The sequence below is a fragment of the Phaethon aethereus genome (assembly GCF_964289735.1).
Source record: "Phaethon aethereus genome assembly, chromosome: 12".
Classification (NCBI taxonomy): Eukaryota; Metazoa; Chordata; class Aves; order Phaethontiformes; family Phaethontidae; genus Phaethon; species Phaethon aethereus.
This window is the reverse complement of record NC_138588.1, coordinates 22,660,663-22,677,502: the sequence shown is the minus strand read 5'-3', so window position 1 is coordinate 22,677,502 and position 16,840 is coordinate 22,660,663. Positions and strand designations below refer to the sequence as shown.

The window sequence follows — 16,840 nt, the reverse complement described above, 5'->3', positions numbered from 1 at the left end:
GGCCCCGGCTCGCTGCCAGGCTCTGCCCGACCCCTCGTTCCCCCCGCCCGCAGCCCAAGGAGCGGGACAGGCCGGCGGGTGCTTCAGCTTCTCTTTATTGATGGAGAGTTGTGCTCGGCCCCCCAGGGCCCGTGGGGGGGGAAGAGGGCGCAGGGTGGGGAAAGACGACTACCACAGGGACACAAGGCTGCAAGGGGAGCACTGGGAGCCAACACCCTTCTTCTGCCCCCACCCCAAAACCCACCAGCTTCACCCCAACTTTGGTCTGTGGGGAGCATCCGGCCCAGGAGGAGGGGGGGGGTGACAGGAGAACCATTGACCACAAGTCATCTCTTCCCTTCCCCATCACCCCAAAAAAGGGAGGCGAGGACAGGGGCCAGGTGCGCAGGAAGCTCCTGCACCAACTCCAACCTCACTACAGGGAGAAATTAAAAAAAAAAACCACAACTAAACCCTTCAAGTTTTGGTTTTTGTTTTTGTGATTTAAGGTCTCTTCCCACTGCTGCCACTGCACTGGGTGGTGTTTAGCAACCTACATCCATTCTAGGGCCAAGGAGAACATCGCAAGCGATGGCTGGGCTAAGGCGAGGGGAGTGGAGGGGAAGGGGGGAGGATGGTGTTCGCCGGTTGGAGTCAGTCGTTCAGGGAACAGGCACCACGCGCATGGTGTTGGTGTAGCCAGAGCCAGGGCGCCAGCCCGTCAGTACGATGACCAGGTCGCCGCTCTTGAAGAACCCACGCGCTTTGCCTAGGAGAGAAGAGAGGGAGGCGTGGGAGCTCAGGAAGGGCGCCGGGAGCCCGCTCTCCACACCACCCCCGCCCAGGGTAGCCGCAGCTGCCCACCCATCATGGGCCATTTGCCTCCACTCTGGGCTTCTCTGCAACACAGAGCTTGAAATTCAAGAGCCCCAGCTTTGGAAAAAGGAGTCGCTCCCCCCCTCCAGGACCCTCCTGTCTCTCGAGAGTGATGAGCATCGCCATTCAAGGACCCACCACATTAAAAGCAACCTGGTCTTCTGCTGGAACCTATTTTAAAGGCAACCACAACAAACCCGCTGCCCCATTTCCCAATCGGATGCAGTTGTGCTTACGCAACTGCCATCCCTCCATTTCCCAATCGGATACCATTACCACACAAGCAGCCAGTTCCTCTCCCTCTGTCACCTGTCCCCAACCATAACCCCAGAAGCACCATCCGAGGTGCTCAGGACCACCACACCCCACCAGAGGCTTCCCCGGGCGCGGCCGGAGCGGTGTCACTCACCAACATTCATGCCCAGGTTCACGCGGAGGTCCACATCCTCCGCCCACGCGTCGTGGGCTGGTTCTTTGCAGAGGACAGGGAAGATGCCCCGGTAGAGGTGGGCCTGGCGTGCTGTCTGGTCATTACGGGTCACAGCAATGATGGGAGCCCGCGGGCGGTACCGCGACACCAGGTGTGCTGACCTAGAAGGAAATGGGACCTGTGCTGAAGCACCACGTTACAGGCAGCGCCACCCGAGCTCGAGGAAGCTCATGTACGCCGCCGCTCGCAGCGCAAGCGGCAGCGAGGTTTGCCCGTCAACCTGGAAGGCTCCACCAAAACCCCTTGAGGCACATGGAGGGTGACCGCAGGAGATGCCAGCAAGAGCCGAGCTCACCAGCGAGCTTGATGTTCTGCCGAATTCCCAGTCAGGCAACTGGGCGGACCACCACCAAAGGCCATCCCTTGGCGACAGTCCCTACTCCAGTCCTGTGGTGAAAATGACCTCACTGCCGAGTTCAGAACATGCCATCTGCGTGTTTCGGTCCCGAAAACAAGCCTGCCTTTGTCTCTGTTGCTATGTTAAGGTGGCGAGGTGCCATTTATTCTGGCCTCTGCAGACTGCAGGCTGTCCTTGGCATCTCAACAGGGGTCCTTGCAAGTTTCCCTCTGTTCTGAGGAGCTCCCGGTTTCTGGGATGGAAAGCGCTACCCAAAGCTTGCCAAGGAGGAAGCCATTTGCCTCCCAGCCACGTTCACCTGCCGAAGCCAACGAACAGGCCGGCTCCTCCGCACAGAGCTCTGCTCTTGCGCCCAATGGGAAGCAAATGCAAGAGAGGCCAAAATTTTCATTGGGAAGTTGGGGCACAGGGTCCTTAAAATGCCTTAAAAGAGCGAGCAGCACAGCCTGGGTGGGGACTACGGCCTCCCTTTCCCCAGGCACTGCTTACAGAGAGCGTCTGCAAATAAACTGAGATTAAAACTGCAAGGCCACAGCATTAACAGCTCCATCTTTCCGATGACCTTGCAAGTATCTCCACCGGCTTTTGCAGCCTCGTTTAGTGGAGCCAAGCTCAGCAATATTCAGAGATTGCTGCTTAAAGGTAGGCAGTAGCAGTCCGCTCAAAGCGCCCAAGCACATGTGCCAGCTCTCAGACAATCCTTCCCACACTGTCCAAGAAGCCTCCCGGAAGCTCTAGGAGATCCAGGTACTCAAAGGCTGTAACAGAATCCACAGCTAAAAATATCCAAATATCAGAGTTCAAATCTCTTTAAAAAGGTCAGGCGTAAGAGTGGAACCTTGTACAAAGAAACATTAGAAGCATGAGGGTATCCAGAAAACTCAGTGCTTATAGTCACTCCTCATCTCTGCAGAAAGCGGCTGCTTCAAGTCATTTTAAGCTGTGAATTTAGGTGAAGGATTCACCAATGGTCCAGATCTTCAGGTAGACCATGCCCAGCGCATATAATCACATCTCTGCTGCTGCACTATTTCTTTGGTCCGAATCCAGCACAAGAAGTTCAGATTTTCCTTCCAGAAAGCAGCCTGAGACTTATGGTCGGACGTGCTTTGAGGGTGGGCAGCCTAGCTCCTCTATAGATGGAAAAAGCTGATCAGCAAGGCTTCAGCTCCCTTTCCACAACTGGAAGAGGAAGTCTCTACTCGGCAGTTGTCACCGTCGCTGGACAGAAATCCCAAACTAAACAGTTCCAGCACGTCTGTGTTGCTGTCTCCCACCTGCAGCCAAGGCACTGAGCTCACCTGAGGGTGCAGGCAGCACTTGCCTGCTGGGTGCCTACCAGATGCCTGCCTGTTCAGTGAGATGACTCGCAGGCAGGCATAAGGAAGCCTGTAAGAGGCAGTTTCCAACGCTTTCAGTTTCTCTGCCTAACAATCCTCGGCTAAGCAGTTCCTCTTTGCCACTCAGGCTTAGGCAAGCAGGGCTGATGCCCGAAAGGTTCACCAAGGGACCTATAGTTTTGGATGCTACTATGGAAGGCCAAGGCCTCAATTTAAAAAAAAAAAAAAAACCCCACAGATTCTGCATCCATCTGCCTTACTGTTAAATGGAGGATTTCTTGCCAAGAAGTTTGAATCGAAGCTGCAACACTTATTTTCCCTTGACTCTTCCAGCCAGCGCTGCTGGCAGAGATGCCACTTGCAACAGCGAGGGGAGGCAGGCCCGGTGCTGGTGCCACGCTGGCAGAGGTGGGCTGAGGAACTCGGACGTTACGTTTGTGCAGATGTTTGAGATGTCTGCCCATCTCCCGAGGAACCGGCACTGCAGGCAGGCGGCCTGGGCTCTCAGTCGCTGCCAAAACCCGGGCTTCACTGTTAGAGCTCTAGTCTCTCAAAGCCATCTTTTTCATGAGTCTCCTTCCCCCACCCTGTCACGAAGTCAGCTTGACCTGAGGGAACCTGTCACCTCCTACCTTCCAGACTTGGTGAGAACAATAATGGCCCCACTGCAGCACTTGAAGGACGCTTCCACAGCGCCAACAGCGGCGGCCTCCGTGGGATCACAGTTCAGGGAAGTCAGACGACGCAGTTCCTCAAACAATTGCCTGTGAAAGATGGCGGCTTCGGCCTCCCGGGCAATCTATAAGAGCAACACGCGTTCGGCAAGACAACACTCACATCAGTCGCTCGGGGCAGCACAGGGCAAGGCGAGGTGCTCTGTCACCAAGATGTCACACAAATACCATCAGCTTTTGACACAGTTACCAATTAGCAAGCCCAGATTTAGTTGCAAGATGCTGGGGCGCTGGCCACAAAGCTCAGCCACCCAAACAGCAACAGCCTTACAGAGGAACCGTTCCATTCTCAAAGTTTCTTTTTGGAATTGATGGCACCTCACCCTGCTGAGCCCACACTCAGGTGACATTCATGCCAACTGCCAGGCACTCTCGCTCTGCTTCTGCGTACCTGGAGTCCCTCCCTACCACGGAGATGAACTCGACTCAGACCACAGCGGTTATGCGAGGCTGATGCCGTAGCAGCAAGCTGCTTGCTAAGTATTTGCAGTGTTAGAACGGAGCATGTTTTTAACTCATGGAAACAACTGGCACCAAGCCCCCTCTCTGAGCCCTACCTGCCAGATTCGGTCAGAACTATCAGGGCTGGAGCTAAGCACTTAAAAGAGGCCTCCACTGCGCCTACTGCCATGGCATCGGCAGGGTCCCTGTTGTTAACATTGAGGCGGAAAATTTCTTCGAACAGCTGACGATGAAACATTGCGGCCTCAGCCTCACGAGCAATCTGCAGGCCCAAGTAAGAGGGAAAGAGGAGAAAAGAGGAAAGAAAAGAAGGAAAAAATACACCAGAGTAACATGAGATCACGTTAATTTGCTTAATTGGTCACAGTAATGCATGCGAGAGGATATTAACGGTCAGGCTGTGAAACTCTTTGGCTCTCAGGTTGGGAGTTTGCTGAATGCAACCCAGTCCAACATGCCACAGCCGCACCGCCTGGTTCACCACGCCGTTTAACTGGCAGGCCCCAGTCACTGGGCAGGCATTTCGCAGGTGGCATTCTTGCTGTATTTTGGAGTCCTTTCAGAGTGGGCAAACGCAGATCGCTTTTCAAGAAGCGGAGCAAGCCAGCTCAGGGTCAGACCACGCTTTGGTGCGGCTGCTTATTACTTCCTTGAGAGACAGCACTGCCGGAACAGGCTTCCTGGAGCCAACATGGAAGCCATGCACTTTCAACGTCACCCCTGAAGTTGGGAGGCAGTCTCTCTCATTAGATTTAGTTTAACTTGAGCGAGCCAATAAAGATTTAGTTTAACTTGAGAGCCAGTAAAGTTTCACATCCAAGTGCTATACCAACTTCCCTTTCGGTAACAGAGAAATAAATAGGAGCAAGCCTTCGTTACAGGGTTGTCAGAAAATGTAGGTTGAGGTGTTTGTACAGTGCCAGACTTGGACAGCGGCACAAGTAAGGGCCTTCTGTTCAGGCTAAGCATTTGCAGCAAGTTCAGTAATCTATTCATCTCAGCACACTGGGAATCACTCACATTTAAAGACAATTCTCATCTCAGAAGGCTGCATTATCCCCTGACAGCCTGATAAAGAAGGCTTGCAGAGACTGGAAAAGCATGCAAAGGTTGATCACCTTTTCAAGGACAACTTCATCCAGTTCCTTCAGAAAGTGAGCAGCAGCTACAGAGAGCGTGATGAGTTCATGTTTAAGCAGAGACTGAAGTGCCATGGTTATAGCGAAAGCTTTGTAGTTAGACCCCGTCCAAATTTTGGTACTCTAGTGTTAATGAATTATTTTATGTGATGCTAGGAATTATCCCTCTTCCAGAGATATCAGTTTAAGCCAAAGTAGTTAAGTATCTTATGTCTAAAAATAACAGGACACATGTGACAGGCAGGAACAGCAGCCCAGTGCCAAGTCTGGTCCTAAAGCAGCCTGTTACTTGTTACTGCTGGCTTTACACTGGCCATTAGATAAAATGGAAGTACTTGCCTCCAAACCACTTACTCTAAACGCAAGAGCTGGTAGCCAGGCAGATCTTCAGCTCCTGGTCCAAAGGCAGGCAGTTCTGCATAACACGCAGGGTGACCCCGAGTTTAGAGGGAAGCCTGCATTCCCCAGTTGTAAGAGAATACATGTATGCACGTGTCTGCTTTGACAGTGGCTGCAGAAGGGCACAGCAGTTCTCAAACCCACGTCACAGCTGGCTTTAGTCATACAGGAACAGCCAGAGGGTTTCCAGTTGGTAGGCAGGTGGAGGTACCAGGGTGGAGGTGGGAGAAAGGAAAACGGAGCGGCTATTTAAACCTTGGTCCTATTAGACAGCATGGCCAGGGCAGCATGTGAAGACAACTGTGGATCGTGGACTGGAATTGGAAGGAAGCCCACTCCCACAAGCAGGAAACGGCCTGCCCAGTGTTTGGAAGCTTGCTACGAAACTCCAGGTGCGTGGCATTTTTGTCACAGAGATGCCAGCTACTGAAGAGCAAGCTCGTTTCAAGGATAGCTGGAAAGGGATCGCTAAGCGAAACTACTGCAGAGTCCCAGCAGAGCTGCTGGGACAGACCAGGGATAGACAAGGCCAAGTCTTTTAGAGAGGTGCAAGGATACTACGTAGCGCAGACCCTGATCGTTCTCAGTATCACAGCCCGGGTTTGCTGCCTGCACCTCACTACAGAGGGAGCTTTACTTGGAATACTCCTGTAGCAGCACTGGATAATTAAGTATATAACCCCAAACTGACAGCAATTTCAGGCCAGGGAACACATACAGGAGCTGCTTTTTACCAGAGGCAAGGTGCTCTCTCCCTGTTATGACCACTTGGCCACTTCAGATGGAAATATTCATCTGCTCTGGCCATGCTGCAGATTTTTCAGACCACTTAGGGCACTATTGCTGGGCAGGGCTTCTCTCGATTAACACCAAGTGAATTAGCTCAGATGAAAGATCCTGACTGTAGAGGGATGTGCTCCTACCATCACAGAGTTGGCACCTTGCTGCCTGTGCCATGTCACATTAAATGAAGGGAATTTGTATTTGCTCCTCTGCACAGAGGGTTAAAATTTCAGTATTTCTGCGGAGGCCTGGCAGAGTGCACACCACTATTCCCAGGTCTGCAGGAAGAGGGAGGCACGTGCAACAGATCCTGAGCTCAGGCTGCAGGTACAATACAACCTGCCCAATTCTAAGAATTAATGTCGGAATGGAAACCCGGGTGTAAGGTTTGTTGCAGCAAGTTTCCAGCTCTTGGTAGAAAGTCAGCCCTTCGGTATTTAGGGGGTGAAAACTGAGGGAGAACCTTTTAGGTGCACCATTAGCATTCAGCCTGCAAACCAGGAGTAATCAAGTCATATTTGGCATTTGCCACATCCAAAAAACACCACTCCATATTGACCAGTTAAAGGTTAAAAGTTATTTACATAATACACTGCAAACAAACACTAGCTGAGTTGATTAATCTATATAATCTGAGTTGCAAATAAAACTGGTGAGAGTTGTAACTGGTGAGAGTTATCACAGCTGTGATTCACAGCACTGGTAACCGGGGAGAAGCAACATTTGTAGATACTTGACATCAGGCTTTTTATCAGCTGAAATGCGAGCTGGGTGAACTCGAAGCAGAGCAGAGGTTTCTGGCAGTTCAGGCATGTAAAAATATGGTGCTGTCAGTACTCGTGCAGCGAACACCCCCAACACCAAGCACATCAGGTGCTCAATGCATCAGCACTGTAAATCAGACTCACAAGCTTTGCCCACACCCCCCCACCACGGAGGAGTCAGCCAGTACCTTTCATTATCTAAACTGCTTAAGCAGCTCCTTGACCTTGGAGAGGTTTAAGGCATTTAGTATGCCAAAAGGAATAGGGCATTATGGAGAAACTCATAGCAAGGTAACAGCAAAAACCCCTTGACCCCAGCTGAAACAAAAATGAATAGGAGTCATCTGAAGTTTTAGATTTCACAGCACTGCAGAGCAGCTCTCAGCTCTGCCCAACAACAGTTCGGAGCACACCAAGTGAGCTTTCAGGCCCTCAGGACCACGCTAGGTAAAGAAACACCCGCAGTGGGAGCGTGAACAAAGAAAGGACTCCTTTGGACTGCTGGGGGCTGCCACCTCGCACCAGATTTAGATCTTCAGGTGCCTGGCTCAGACAAAAGATGCAGGGCAAGAGAGCACTGCTACTTTCACCTGTGGGACAAGCCCCCCACCAGAGCGAAGGCAGTACTCACAGCGTGCTGCATGCGCACAGCCTCAAGTGGGTAGTCTCCCTTGGCAGTCTCTCCAGAGAGCATGATGCAGTCAGCTCCATCCAGGACGGCATTAGCAACATCACTGCCCTCAGCACGGGTCGGGCGAGGTTTCTTGATCATGCTTTCCAGCATCTGGAAGAGAACAAATCCAAAGAAATCAAGATACTGCAGAAGAAGCCAGCTGCTTTTTCCACTAGTGCACTTCAATATATTTTATAGGTAGGACAGAAGACAGAATGCAGCCCAAGGACTCCGGGAGAAGAGTTCTTCCAGCTGCTCTGTCCTGTACACACGGGTCCCTAACCAGCTTTGAATTAAAGCATCTGTCAGCAAGAAAAACAACCCATTTCACTTTGTGCCTGTTCTACATTCACTCCTTTTCCAAGGAGATTTAACCCATACAACATCAAGACACAGTATTCTGACTTTCCAATTTAACTTTTTGGCACAGAGGCTTGGTCCAAGGAACTCTGAGCTCTTTAGAGCAGGGTATTGCGTTAGGACACCGTTACGGAAAGCTCAAATCCAGCCACATGTTCCCAAATTAGCATCTAGGGGGTTGGTTTTTTTTCATCTAGAACCAGCAAAGTCTGCACCAAATAAAGTCATCTTCATCCAAGACAAGATTTCAAATTATGTAATAAGTACAGGCCAGTAAACTCAGAACAGCTAACACCAGCAGCCTCCTCGGCACCCACTCTGAAGAGAGCGGAAAACCGAACAGCGTTCCAGGAGGTTAGCTTTTCCTACCTCCTTCTCCCAGAAGCTAGTGTAACTCCACACACCTAAGCCTGGCCAGCTCTCCTATCGTCCTCAGGTGCTGAGCTTTCTCCCCACTGCAGCTCACCACTGGGCAAGCATCACTCATTTCCTCATGAAACACCTCCTGAGGCAGCGTTTCAGTTGCATTTCAGTAGCAACACAGGAAGAGGAAGGGCACATGGCCTTATAAATCCAGAACCTTGTCTGATGACTACTGTTTAGAGACAGCTTTCGCTTCTGCGGCCTGTGTGCGGAGCAAGCACAGGCACTACAAGATGCAAAGGCAAAGCGTAAGCAATTTTTTTTTCCCAGAATGAGTTTAGTCAGCCCAAAAGGCTCATACTGCATGAACTTGAGGGGTAAAACCTTCAGCAGCCACACAAGAGGTCCTGTAACCTTACTGGGGAGGATCCCAAACACATCTTTAAAGACATGCCTCAAAATGTGCTGTTCAGCTATGAGCAAAACCCTTTTGCTCTTGGCTGCTCGCTCTCTAGCCAACACCATCAAGCCATGACAGCTACCAACATTCACATCCTGCCAGACTCTGGCAGTTAGGAGCCAGCGTTGCATTTCGAGTACCTGAGTGGCACAGATGATGGGTTTGCCAGCCCTGTTGCAGCGCCCAATCATCATCTTCTGGGCAAGGAAGACTTTTTCAGCAGGAATCTCAATTCCCAGGTCACCACGGGCCACCATAATGCCATCGCTAGCCTCCATGATCTCATCAAACCTGACAGCAGCAAGAGAAGAGGTTTATTAGCCCATTTGCTCGGCAAAGCACCTTCTCGTCTGTTCCATCCCCTCCCAAAGGAAAGCATCGCTCCGGAGCGCAATACGCAGCTAGCTACGCTGTCAGCACACGGGCTTTCCACATGCCATCTCGGTATCCTGTAACACCAAGGTAGGAGGAAGAAAAACAAGACCAAATCATAGCACGTACAAAGTGCTATATAAACCTTTCTAGAGCTATACAAAGACAGATCGAGGGGAGCGGGATACTGTAGTCCGATAGTTTGTCACAGACTTGGCGATTCCTGTGCATTAGCTCACCGATTTGCATCCGTAACAGCAAATTTGGTAAGTCTGAACTCACACTTGCTGCAAAAAATATCGGAGATTTTTCAGGGAGACCGTGACACTGTCCCCACGAGCTCAGCACATGTGACAGTTACACAACCCACTGTCATACCGCAGCTAAGTCAAGTCCCACGCATGTGGCATTAACTGACAGCCTGCAACTCGGACTAGCAAGTTAGCTGCTGCTGGCAAGCTACAGACTGTGAGTCCTGACTACAGCGTGAAGGGGCTGTGTTCTTCCGTTGATACAGGGTGACAAGCCTGAAGTGTCACCTGCACAAAGCTCACCTGCGCACACCCTCATGGTTCTCGATCTTGCTGATGATCTTGATGTTCTTTCCCTTTTCCCCGAGCACCTTCCTGACAGCATGGACATCAGCAGCTTTGCGGATGAAGGAAGCAAACACCATATCCACGTTCTGCTCCACACCAAATTTTAGGTCCTGAATGTCCTTTTCAGAGACCGCAGGCAGGTCAACTGCAGCACCCGGCAGGTTCACTCCCTTCTTGCTGCCAAGCATGCCGCCGTTCTCGATCTCCGTCATGACATAGTCCTTGCCTGAAACAGATGCGTTCCCATGATCAATGTTTACCAGAAAGCTCCCTGCTGCCAGCTCCCACACACCTCCCTGCCTGAGAACGGCAGTGCCAGCAGCGACCGCATGTGATGAAAAGCGCATCACTGCTCTCTTCAAACGATTTACGTAACGCCAAAGCTTGCAATTTACCCATGGGAGGAGGACAGACCGGCTTAAAACCGCTTCTACGCTATTCTTGGACAAGATGCCATTTGTTCTGTGCAGGAGGTTGCGGCTGCTTCTCCTCAAAAAAGCCACCAGGTTGCATTTCTGCACACAGGAGCCCTGGAATACCAAACTGAGCCCCCCAAAAGCCTCACCTCCATCTCCCTAGGCACTCTGGGATTAGAGGCAATGCCTTGAGGCTAGAGCAGTTTAGGCAGCACTATAAAGGGAGTATTATGGAACTAACCTTGCCCCTACATTACCAGTTGAAGCTAGTTCTGTCTCTAACCACAAAACTCAGGGTTTATGCTGTAAAACCAGTTAAATCCTGCATTAGAAGTATGAGTTAGTTAAACAGGCTTTAATCATGAGCACTGGTATGCCCCTACCACACATTCACCTTTGAAGAGGTGTTTTAGATGAGAGTCTAGTGAAACCCAGCTGAAGTTAGTTTTTGGAAACTTGCTACAGTTGATATAGAGAAAGTTTTGCTCAAAGTCTCCTTACGGCATTAAGAACCATGTACTCCTTTCTTTAATACGCAACTGCAAGCTAAAAAACAGTTACTGCGGGGCAAGCACAAACACATCCCAAGGGAAAAAACAAACAGGCATAACTGGAACGGCTGTTACACACCTTTCTCCTTAACCAGCAAGGAAATCAGACCGTCATCCACATAGATTTTGCTGCCAACTTCTACAACCTTGGTGAGATTCTTGTAGTCCACCCACAGCACGTTCTCATCGCAGTTCTCCATGTAGGCATCATCCAGGGTCACTTTGAGTGGTGCGCCCTTCTTCAGCTCCACTTCTGCTGTGCCACTCTGCATGTCAAAAACGTGCATTTCAGCAAAACCAGTAAAAACCAGCACACAACCACCTCCCAGACTGAAGCAGTCCATCAAAACTTTTGGTATTTGGTTCATTACCTTGTTTCATACAGACATTTTTTGTTTGGCAAAGGCCACAGGCATAACATGGTATCTAGTCTCACGCACTGAAAAATGGGGGTAAAAAAAAAAGAGCAACTTACTCCCTTAATGAGTCCAGTTCGGATTTCAGGTCCCTTGGTATCCAGTGCAATAGCCACAGGTCTGTAGGTGATGGGATCAGAGGCAAAGCTCTCTGTAGCTTCTCGCACATTCTTGATTGTGCCCTCATGATACTGGCAAGGGAAAAAAAAAAAAAAAGAGATGGAGATATTCAGCTTATTTCTATTCTACCGCTTCTGAAAAAGTGGTCTGAAAAAGACTACCACACACCCCAAATGCTGCCCGAGCTGACAGCTCTGCTCTGCTCTCACTTTATGCTTGATTTCACTTCTAGCTTGAGAGTTTAATTCAGACTGAGCTTCCAGAAAAGTAGAGCATTGAGAATACAAAGGCCCTCCCCACATGGAAGTGGAGCTCGGCCGTTATCTGGCTATGCTGACGGTGCCCCCAGTTCTATGCCCAGAAGGACAACTCGAGGAGACTGCCCAGGCCACTCGGCTGAAGTGATTTTCCATCAGGACATACACTTGCCATTTAGAGACAGCCCACCAACCAGCAGGCCTTTAGGAAGAATGTTTCCAAAAGTTTTGCTTAGCATCTGCCTGTTCAACATGGCGGAACATGGGCAGCGGTGGCAGCTGGACAATTATGTGCATGGAAAGACTCCCAAATGCCAGGAAAATGTCACAGCTAAGCAACTGCCACACACAGCTGTTCTCCTCCCTCCAAAGCGTGGGAGTGCCACTCTCTGCACTGACGACTCCCCAACACACTTCCAGCCTGACCCCTCTAATCAGTCCCACAGGCAAGCAGACAGACAAGCTTTTTTACAACTCATCTTAAATTTCCCCTAAAGACAAAGGGCTTGCTAAGAGGACATTATCCATTTACGTATTTACATTTTATTTCAAGAGCCAAAGTGATCGCAGATGGAAGTTCAAGATTGCAGCACCACGCACCCGGCTTCCAAACTTCCACGTAACGCTGCCAGTTTCAGGACAGACAGTTCTGCGGGGAAACTCCCATCCCGACTACCTCAAACAAGCTTCAGATGACCAGATGATCAGTTTACTTTACTTGCTTAAACAACATTAAGCGATAACCTCGACCGCACGTTATGTAACACTTGACAGATTTTTGTAGATAAGAAATACCCTTTCCGCTCTGTGCCACAGACTGACAGCATTTGACCCGATTCACCTGGAAACACCCGACTCCCCCCACACCACCCATCCGCCTCGACACAAGCCCCACGCAGACACTTCAGTATGGCGGGGATGACAATCCCAGCCCCACCTCCCTGATGCGGAAAAAGCTGTGCTCAAGTTCACGTGCATGCCCTGGACCAGGGATACAATGCAACTGCTAACTCTTCAGAGCATAAAAAATTATTTAGTTCATTGATTGAGTGTGCAAGTTGAGACTGAGAAGGCCCTGACCCTTCCATGCACCACAGCCTAAATGGTGCAGTACAGAAAATACACCTGAATGGTGCTATTGCATTTATCTTCTCCCAATCACCCAGGATTTTTCCTTTTTAGTTTGATAGCAGTGACTAAGCGGCTCCTCGGGAGTCTGACTTCCTGAAGAGTTATGTGCGTAGAATAGGAATGCAGGCAGAGCTGCAAGTAAAAGCAATTTTTTTTCCTATATGAAAGGGTTGCAGCCAGGTGTTAAAGCACCTCTGTTAAAGTTGAAGTCCTGCTGAACACTTTTTGGAGTGGACACAAGAACCAAAGCAGTCACAACAGATGAAGACTCTTTGGGGTTTCACTGGAAACTGGAGTGTTTCAGAGAAACCAGGAGAGGACTCAAACTCAAGATTGGCTTCGGCTGACAGTCAAAAACTCAACAGGAGATGACAGCAAGACCAGTCTCTGCTGTACAATCTAACCTCATCTGTATGAAACGTGCAATTAGACCTCACCCAAAGCACAAAGCCACAGTCCCTCTCCTCGACCTCAGCTAACAAGTACACTAACCACAGCGGCAGCTCCGCCAGGCAGTAACGGTGTTAAGATTCCCAGTTTCAGCCCGGCCACCAACTCCCCGCCAAGCCATCCAGCAACATTTGACTACTGAAAGGCAGTTATTCCACGTTACCCTTTCTTCAGGCAAGATTTTGCTAACTGCAGCCCATGCACCGACAGCACTCCAGGGTGTTTAGTCAAGGTCTGACAGTTCTCCACAGTTAAGCATCAGACCTTTCGATTTTGACAGTGCCCTATGGCCTTTAAAGGCCATGAGGGTGAGAGGCCAAGCTGTTACGCACCACAAGGCTCACGGTTCAGTAAGTAAAGCCACCTACAGCTGCTACTGGCTACTGCCTGACATTTTGAAAGCTGGAGGGCAGCCAGGGGGAAAAAAAAAAAAACACTTAGCGGGAAGGCTCAGGGTGGCATTCTAGGCAACCTGGAATGGGATCCTTGGCTCCTCCTGTATCACTGAGGACCTCATCTATTTATATCAATGAGGGCTTGTCTGCCACAAACAGCGTTGACTTCTTTTGACCTTATTTCCTACAAGCTCACCGCACCACCTCCCAAGTACCGTGGTGCTAACCTCGTGCCCGCCAGGAACACAACCAGAGCAGCTGGTTAGCCAAGCAAACCCAGGAGTTCAATTCTTTCAACTACACACAGTAATTACTTCCAATCGCTAACAGTTTTCTTTGGAGAGAATGTTATTCATTGATTGCCTGCTTGCAAAAACCCCAGCAATAAAACAAGAAGCGAGACGAACAACTGATAGTTCGTACTCCTGCAGAGGTGCACAGCAAACCAGGAACAGACATCCTCAGCTCCCGCTATTAACTGAGAAGCGGCAGCTTTGTACAGCGAACATCAGAATGTGGGGAAGAACTGAAGGATTTCATGGCAAGCAGTTGGCACACAAGTGCCAGGTATCAGTTACCTGGCTCCCTGGTACAGAGAAAGGGTGTGGAACCAACTGTAACTGCGTTCAAAACTGCTCAGAAAGCGCACCTCAACGCTATCAGCAATTACACAGGCTCAACATGTACAACCAGCATGCTCTCCCCAAAAGCAGAGCAAAGTTTTCCCTTCCCACACTAAGGTCAGTCTGGATTAAGCTGGATTTCCCTCTTACGTGAGGGGAAGGGTCAGCAGACACACATGCAAGGCTTGGCCAGGACCCTATCAGCGCAGACCCCACCCTTACCTCGTGGGTGCCGTGAGAGAAGTTGAGGCGGGCAACATTCATTCCAGATTTAATCATTTCCTTCAGCTTCTCCACCGAGCGGGAGGCTGGGCCTAGGAGGAAGAAACAGTTTGAATATTAACTTTGTAGAAATAATGAGGTAACTCATACACACCAGGTTGTTTTGTACGGAAGAGAAAAGGTATAATGGACACAGACTTGCTCAGCGCTGAGGCGGCTCATCTCTACAGCAGCAAAGATTGTTTTAACTGGCCTTGAGGAGCGCAACAGAACCTAAGCAATTCTGACTTCCCTGGCTACTCGAGTCACTCCGAGCAATAACATGGGTTAGGCAGACACAGGAAAGTCATGTTCTTTCAACACACAAGTTCAGCCCTGGCAAGGGATGAAAGCAGAAGCCTTCTCACACAATTTCCCTAACAAGTTTCACCAACACAGGGATTCACAGCTGCAATTCTCTCCTATCTATGAATCGCCTACCGATGGTGCAGATGATGCCGGTGTTCCTCGCAATGGTTGGCTCCGAGTCAATGTCCAAGCGGCACATATGCTCCAGGAAGGTGTCCGCCATGGCAGCGTGCAGCTGCTGGGTCTGGATGAAAGCGGTCCCTGCATCGTGGTGCTTCGACATTGTCGCTGGAATCCTGTGTCTAGAAGAAAAGAAAGAGGTGCCAGGTTTAGGAATCACTCAGACTTGCTCATCAGGCAGAGACACCAAACACACCCACGTGATGAATATGGAGGTAACAAGAAAGCTGCTACTGGATCAAACTATCTTTATGTTCCTACTTGAGAGTCGTAGATACAGGCAAGACATTTCTATTTCCATGTCATCCCCCACGAAGACCACCCAAAGCTCACCTGCCTTCTATGCAGATGTTCCCTTCATAGCTTCTCTTCATAGCCAGTCTTCCCTTGGAGCTACACAACGCAACAAAATTCAAGCACTTCAGTGCGCAGGCAGAGATTCTGCCTCCTCCCTCCCAGCTCTCGAGTCATTTCTCCTACAGGCCTCGACTGCTCTTCCCATCGCAAGTGGGGACCGGGGCAGCTCGGTGCTAGCGTGACTGCAGATACGCTTCTTATGCGGGCAATCTTCTGCCGAGAAGCACCTAATCACGGCAAAGTCTGCCTAAGCTTAAAACCCATCCTTTAAGCCTGTACCACAAGTAGACTTGAGTTGATTAAACACAACACCTTGGCAGAGAACATATTTTAAAAAATGAAGATTTCTTTAATACATTCAAGGTCCCCTCTTCAAACTGAAGACGTTGCGGGTCTCCCCCCATGCCCTGCAATCCCCCTCACCCAGGGCATCAGAAAACCACCGCAAGGTTTAAAACTGGTTTGTTGTTCTTCTTCCAAAGTTTGCATGAAAAAACCCCTCTGAACTCAGGCTGCTTGCCTCTACAGGACTAGAGCATCCCCACAACAGCAGGAACGGCCCCCAGTCTCAAGAGGAAGCTGAACCCAAGCTTAACAGCCTGCTGGGATGGGAGGATACTCATTTCCCAGCAGCACTGGAGCCCCCGGGCATTTCTAATTGTGCACCTCGGGCCGCACTGCAATAATTTTGTTCTCAAGTAGCAGTGGAGGCTAAAAGCTGTTTGTCTTCTTTGACCTGCCCAGGCTAGATTGCCTGCATTCAAAAAGACTCTGGTTAAAAAAAAAAAAGTTATGTAAGGTGGCTACCAGCACAGGCAAATCACTAGTCAAACAGTGGTTTGACTTCAAACTTCATCTCCTGGGCACGGAGGGAATATTCAAAGCAGGCTGCTCTTTCAGCATAAGCTGCCTTCACCTATGAGATCACCTATGAGAGATGCCTTTAGCGTGGTGCTCGTAGAAACACGGCTGCCCCAAGCAGACACCCCACCCCCCCACCCCCCCTCCAATAATTCACAAAATGGCGTTAGCTGCACACACCAGCTAGCTCAGTGGATTCAGCTTTGAGGCAGTGGCACTAACAAAACCAAAAGCTTTGTCAAAGCTAGTAGGGCCAACCAGAAGGAAGGAACAGGTAGGGAGGTCCCCTGCCAGCCTGCCATGTGCCTGCTGGGTGCCGCAGAGGCTCCGTTCGCGCCGGCGCTCCTCCCCTCAGCCGCTTC

At 50.2% G+C, this 16,840-nt stretch overlaps 1 protein-coding gene across 3 annotated transcripts; it reads right to left on the bottom strand.

The window, feature by feature from the left end:
• Window positions 1-641: 641 nt before the first annotated feature.
• PKM (pyruvate kinase M1/2) lies at window positions 642-15,378 on the bottom strand (the record flags this gene model as incomplete). Of its 3 annotated transcripts, none has more annotated exons than XM_082005369.1 (10): window positions 642-748; window positions 1,265-1,446; window positions 4,335-4,501; window positions 7,956-8,108; window positions 9,321-9,471; window positions 10,107-10,377; window positions 11,198-11,384; window positions 11,594-11,725; window positions 14,733-14,824; window positions 15,213-15,378. In XM_082005369.1, the coding sequence occupies 10 exons, from the start codon at window positions 15,361-15,363 to the stop codon at window positions 642-644; spliced, it is 1,593 nt and encodes a 530-aa protein (XP_081861495.1). The 3 variants fall into 3 exon arrangements, with proteins under 3 accessions (XP_081861495.1, XP_081861494.1, XP_081861496.1); XM_082005368.1 differs by lacking the exon at window positions 4,335-4,501 and adding an exon at window positions 3,676-3,842; XM_082005370.1 differs by lacking the exons at window positions 4,335-4,501; window positions 11,594-11,725; window positions 14,733-14,824 and adding an exon at window positions 3,676-3,842 and having other exon boundaries at window positions 11,198-11,374; window positions 15,213-15,363.
• Window positions 15,379-16,840: the final 1,462 nt, after the last annotated feature.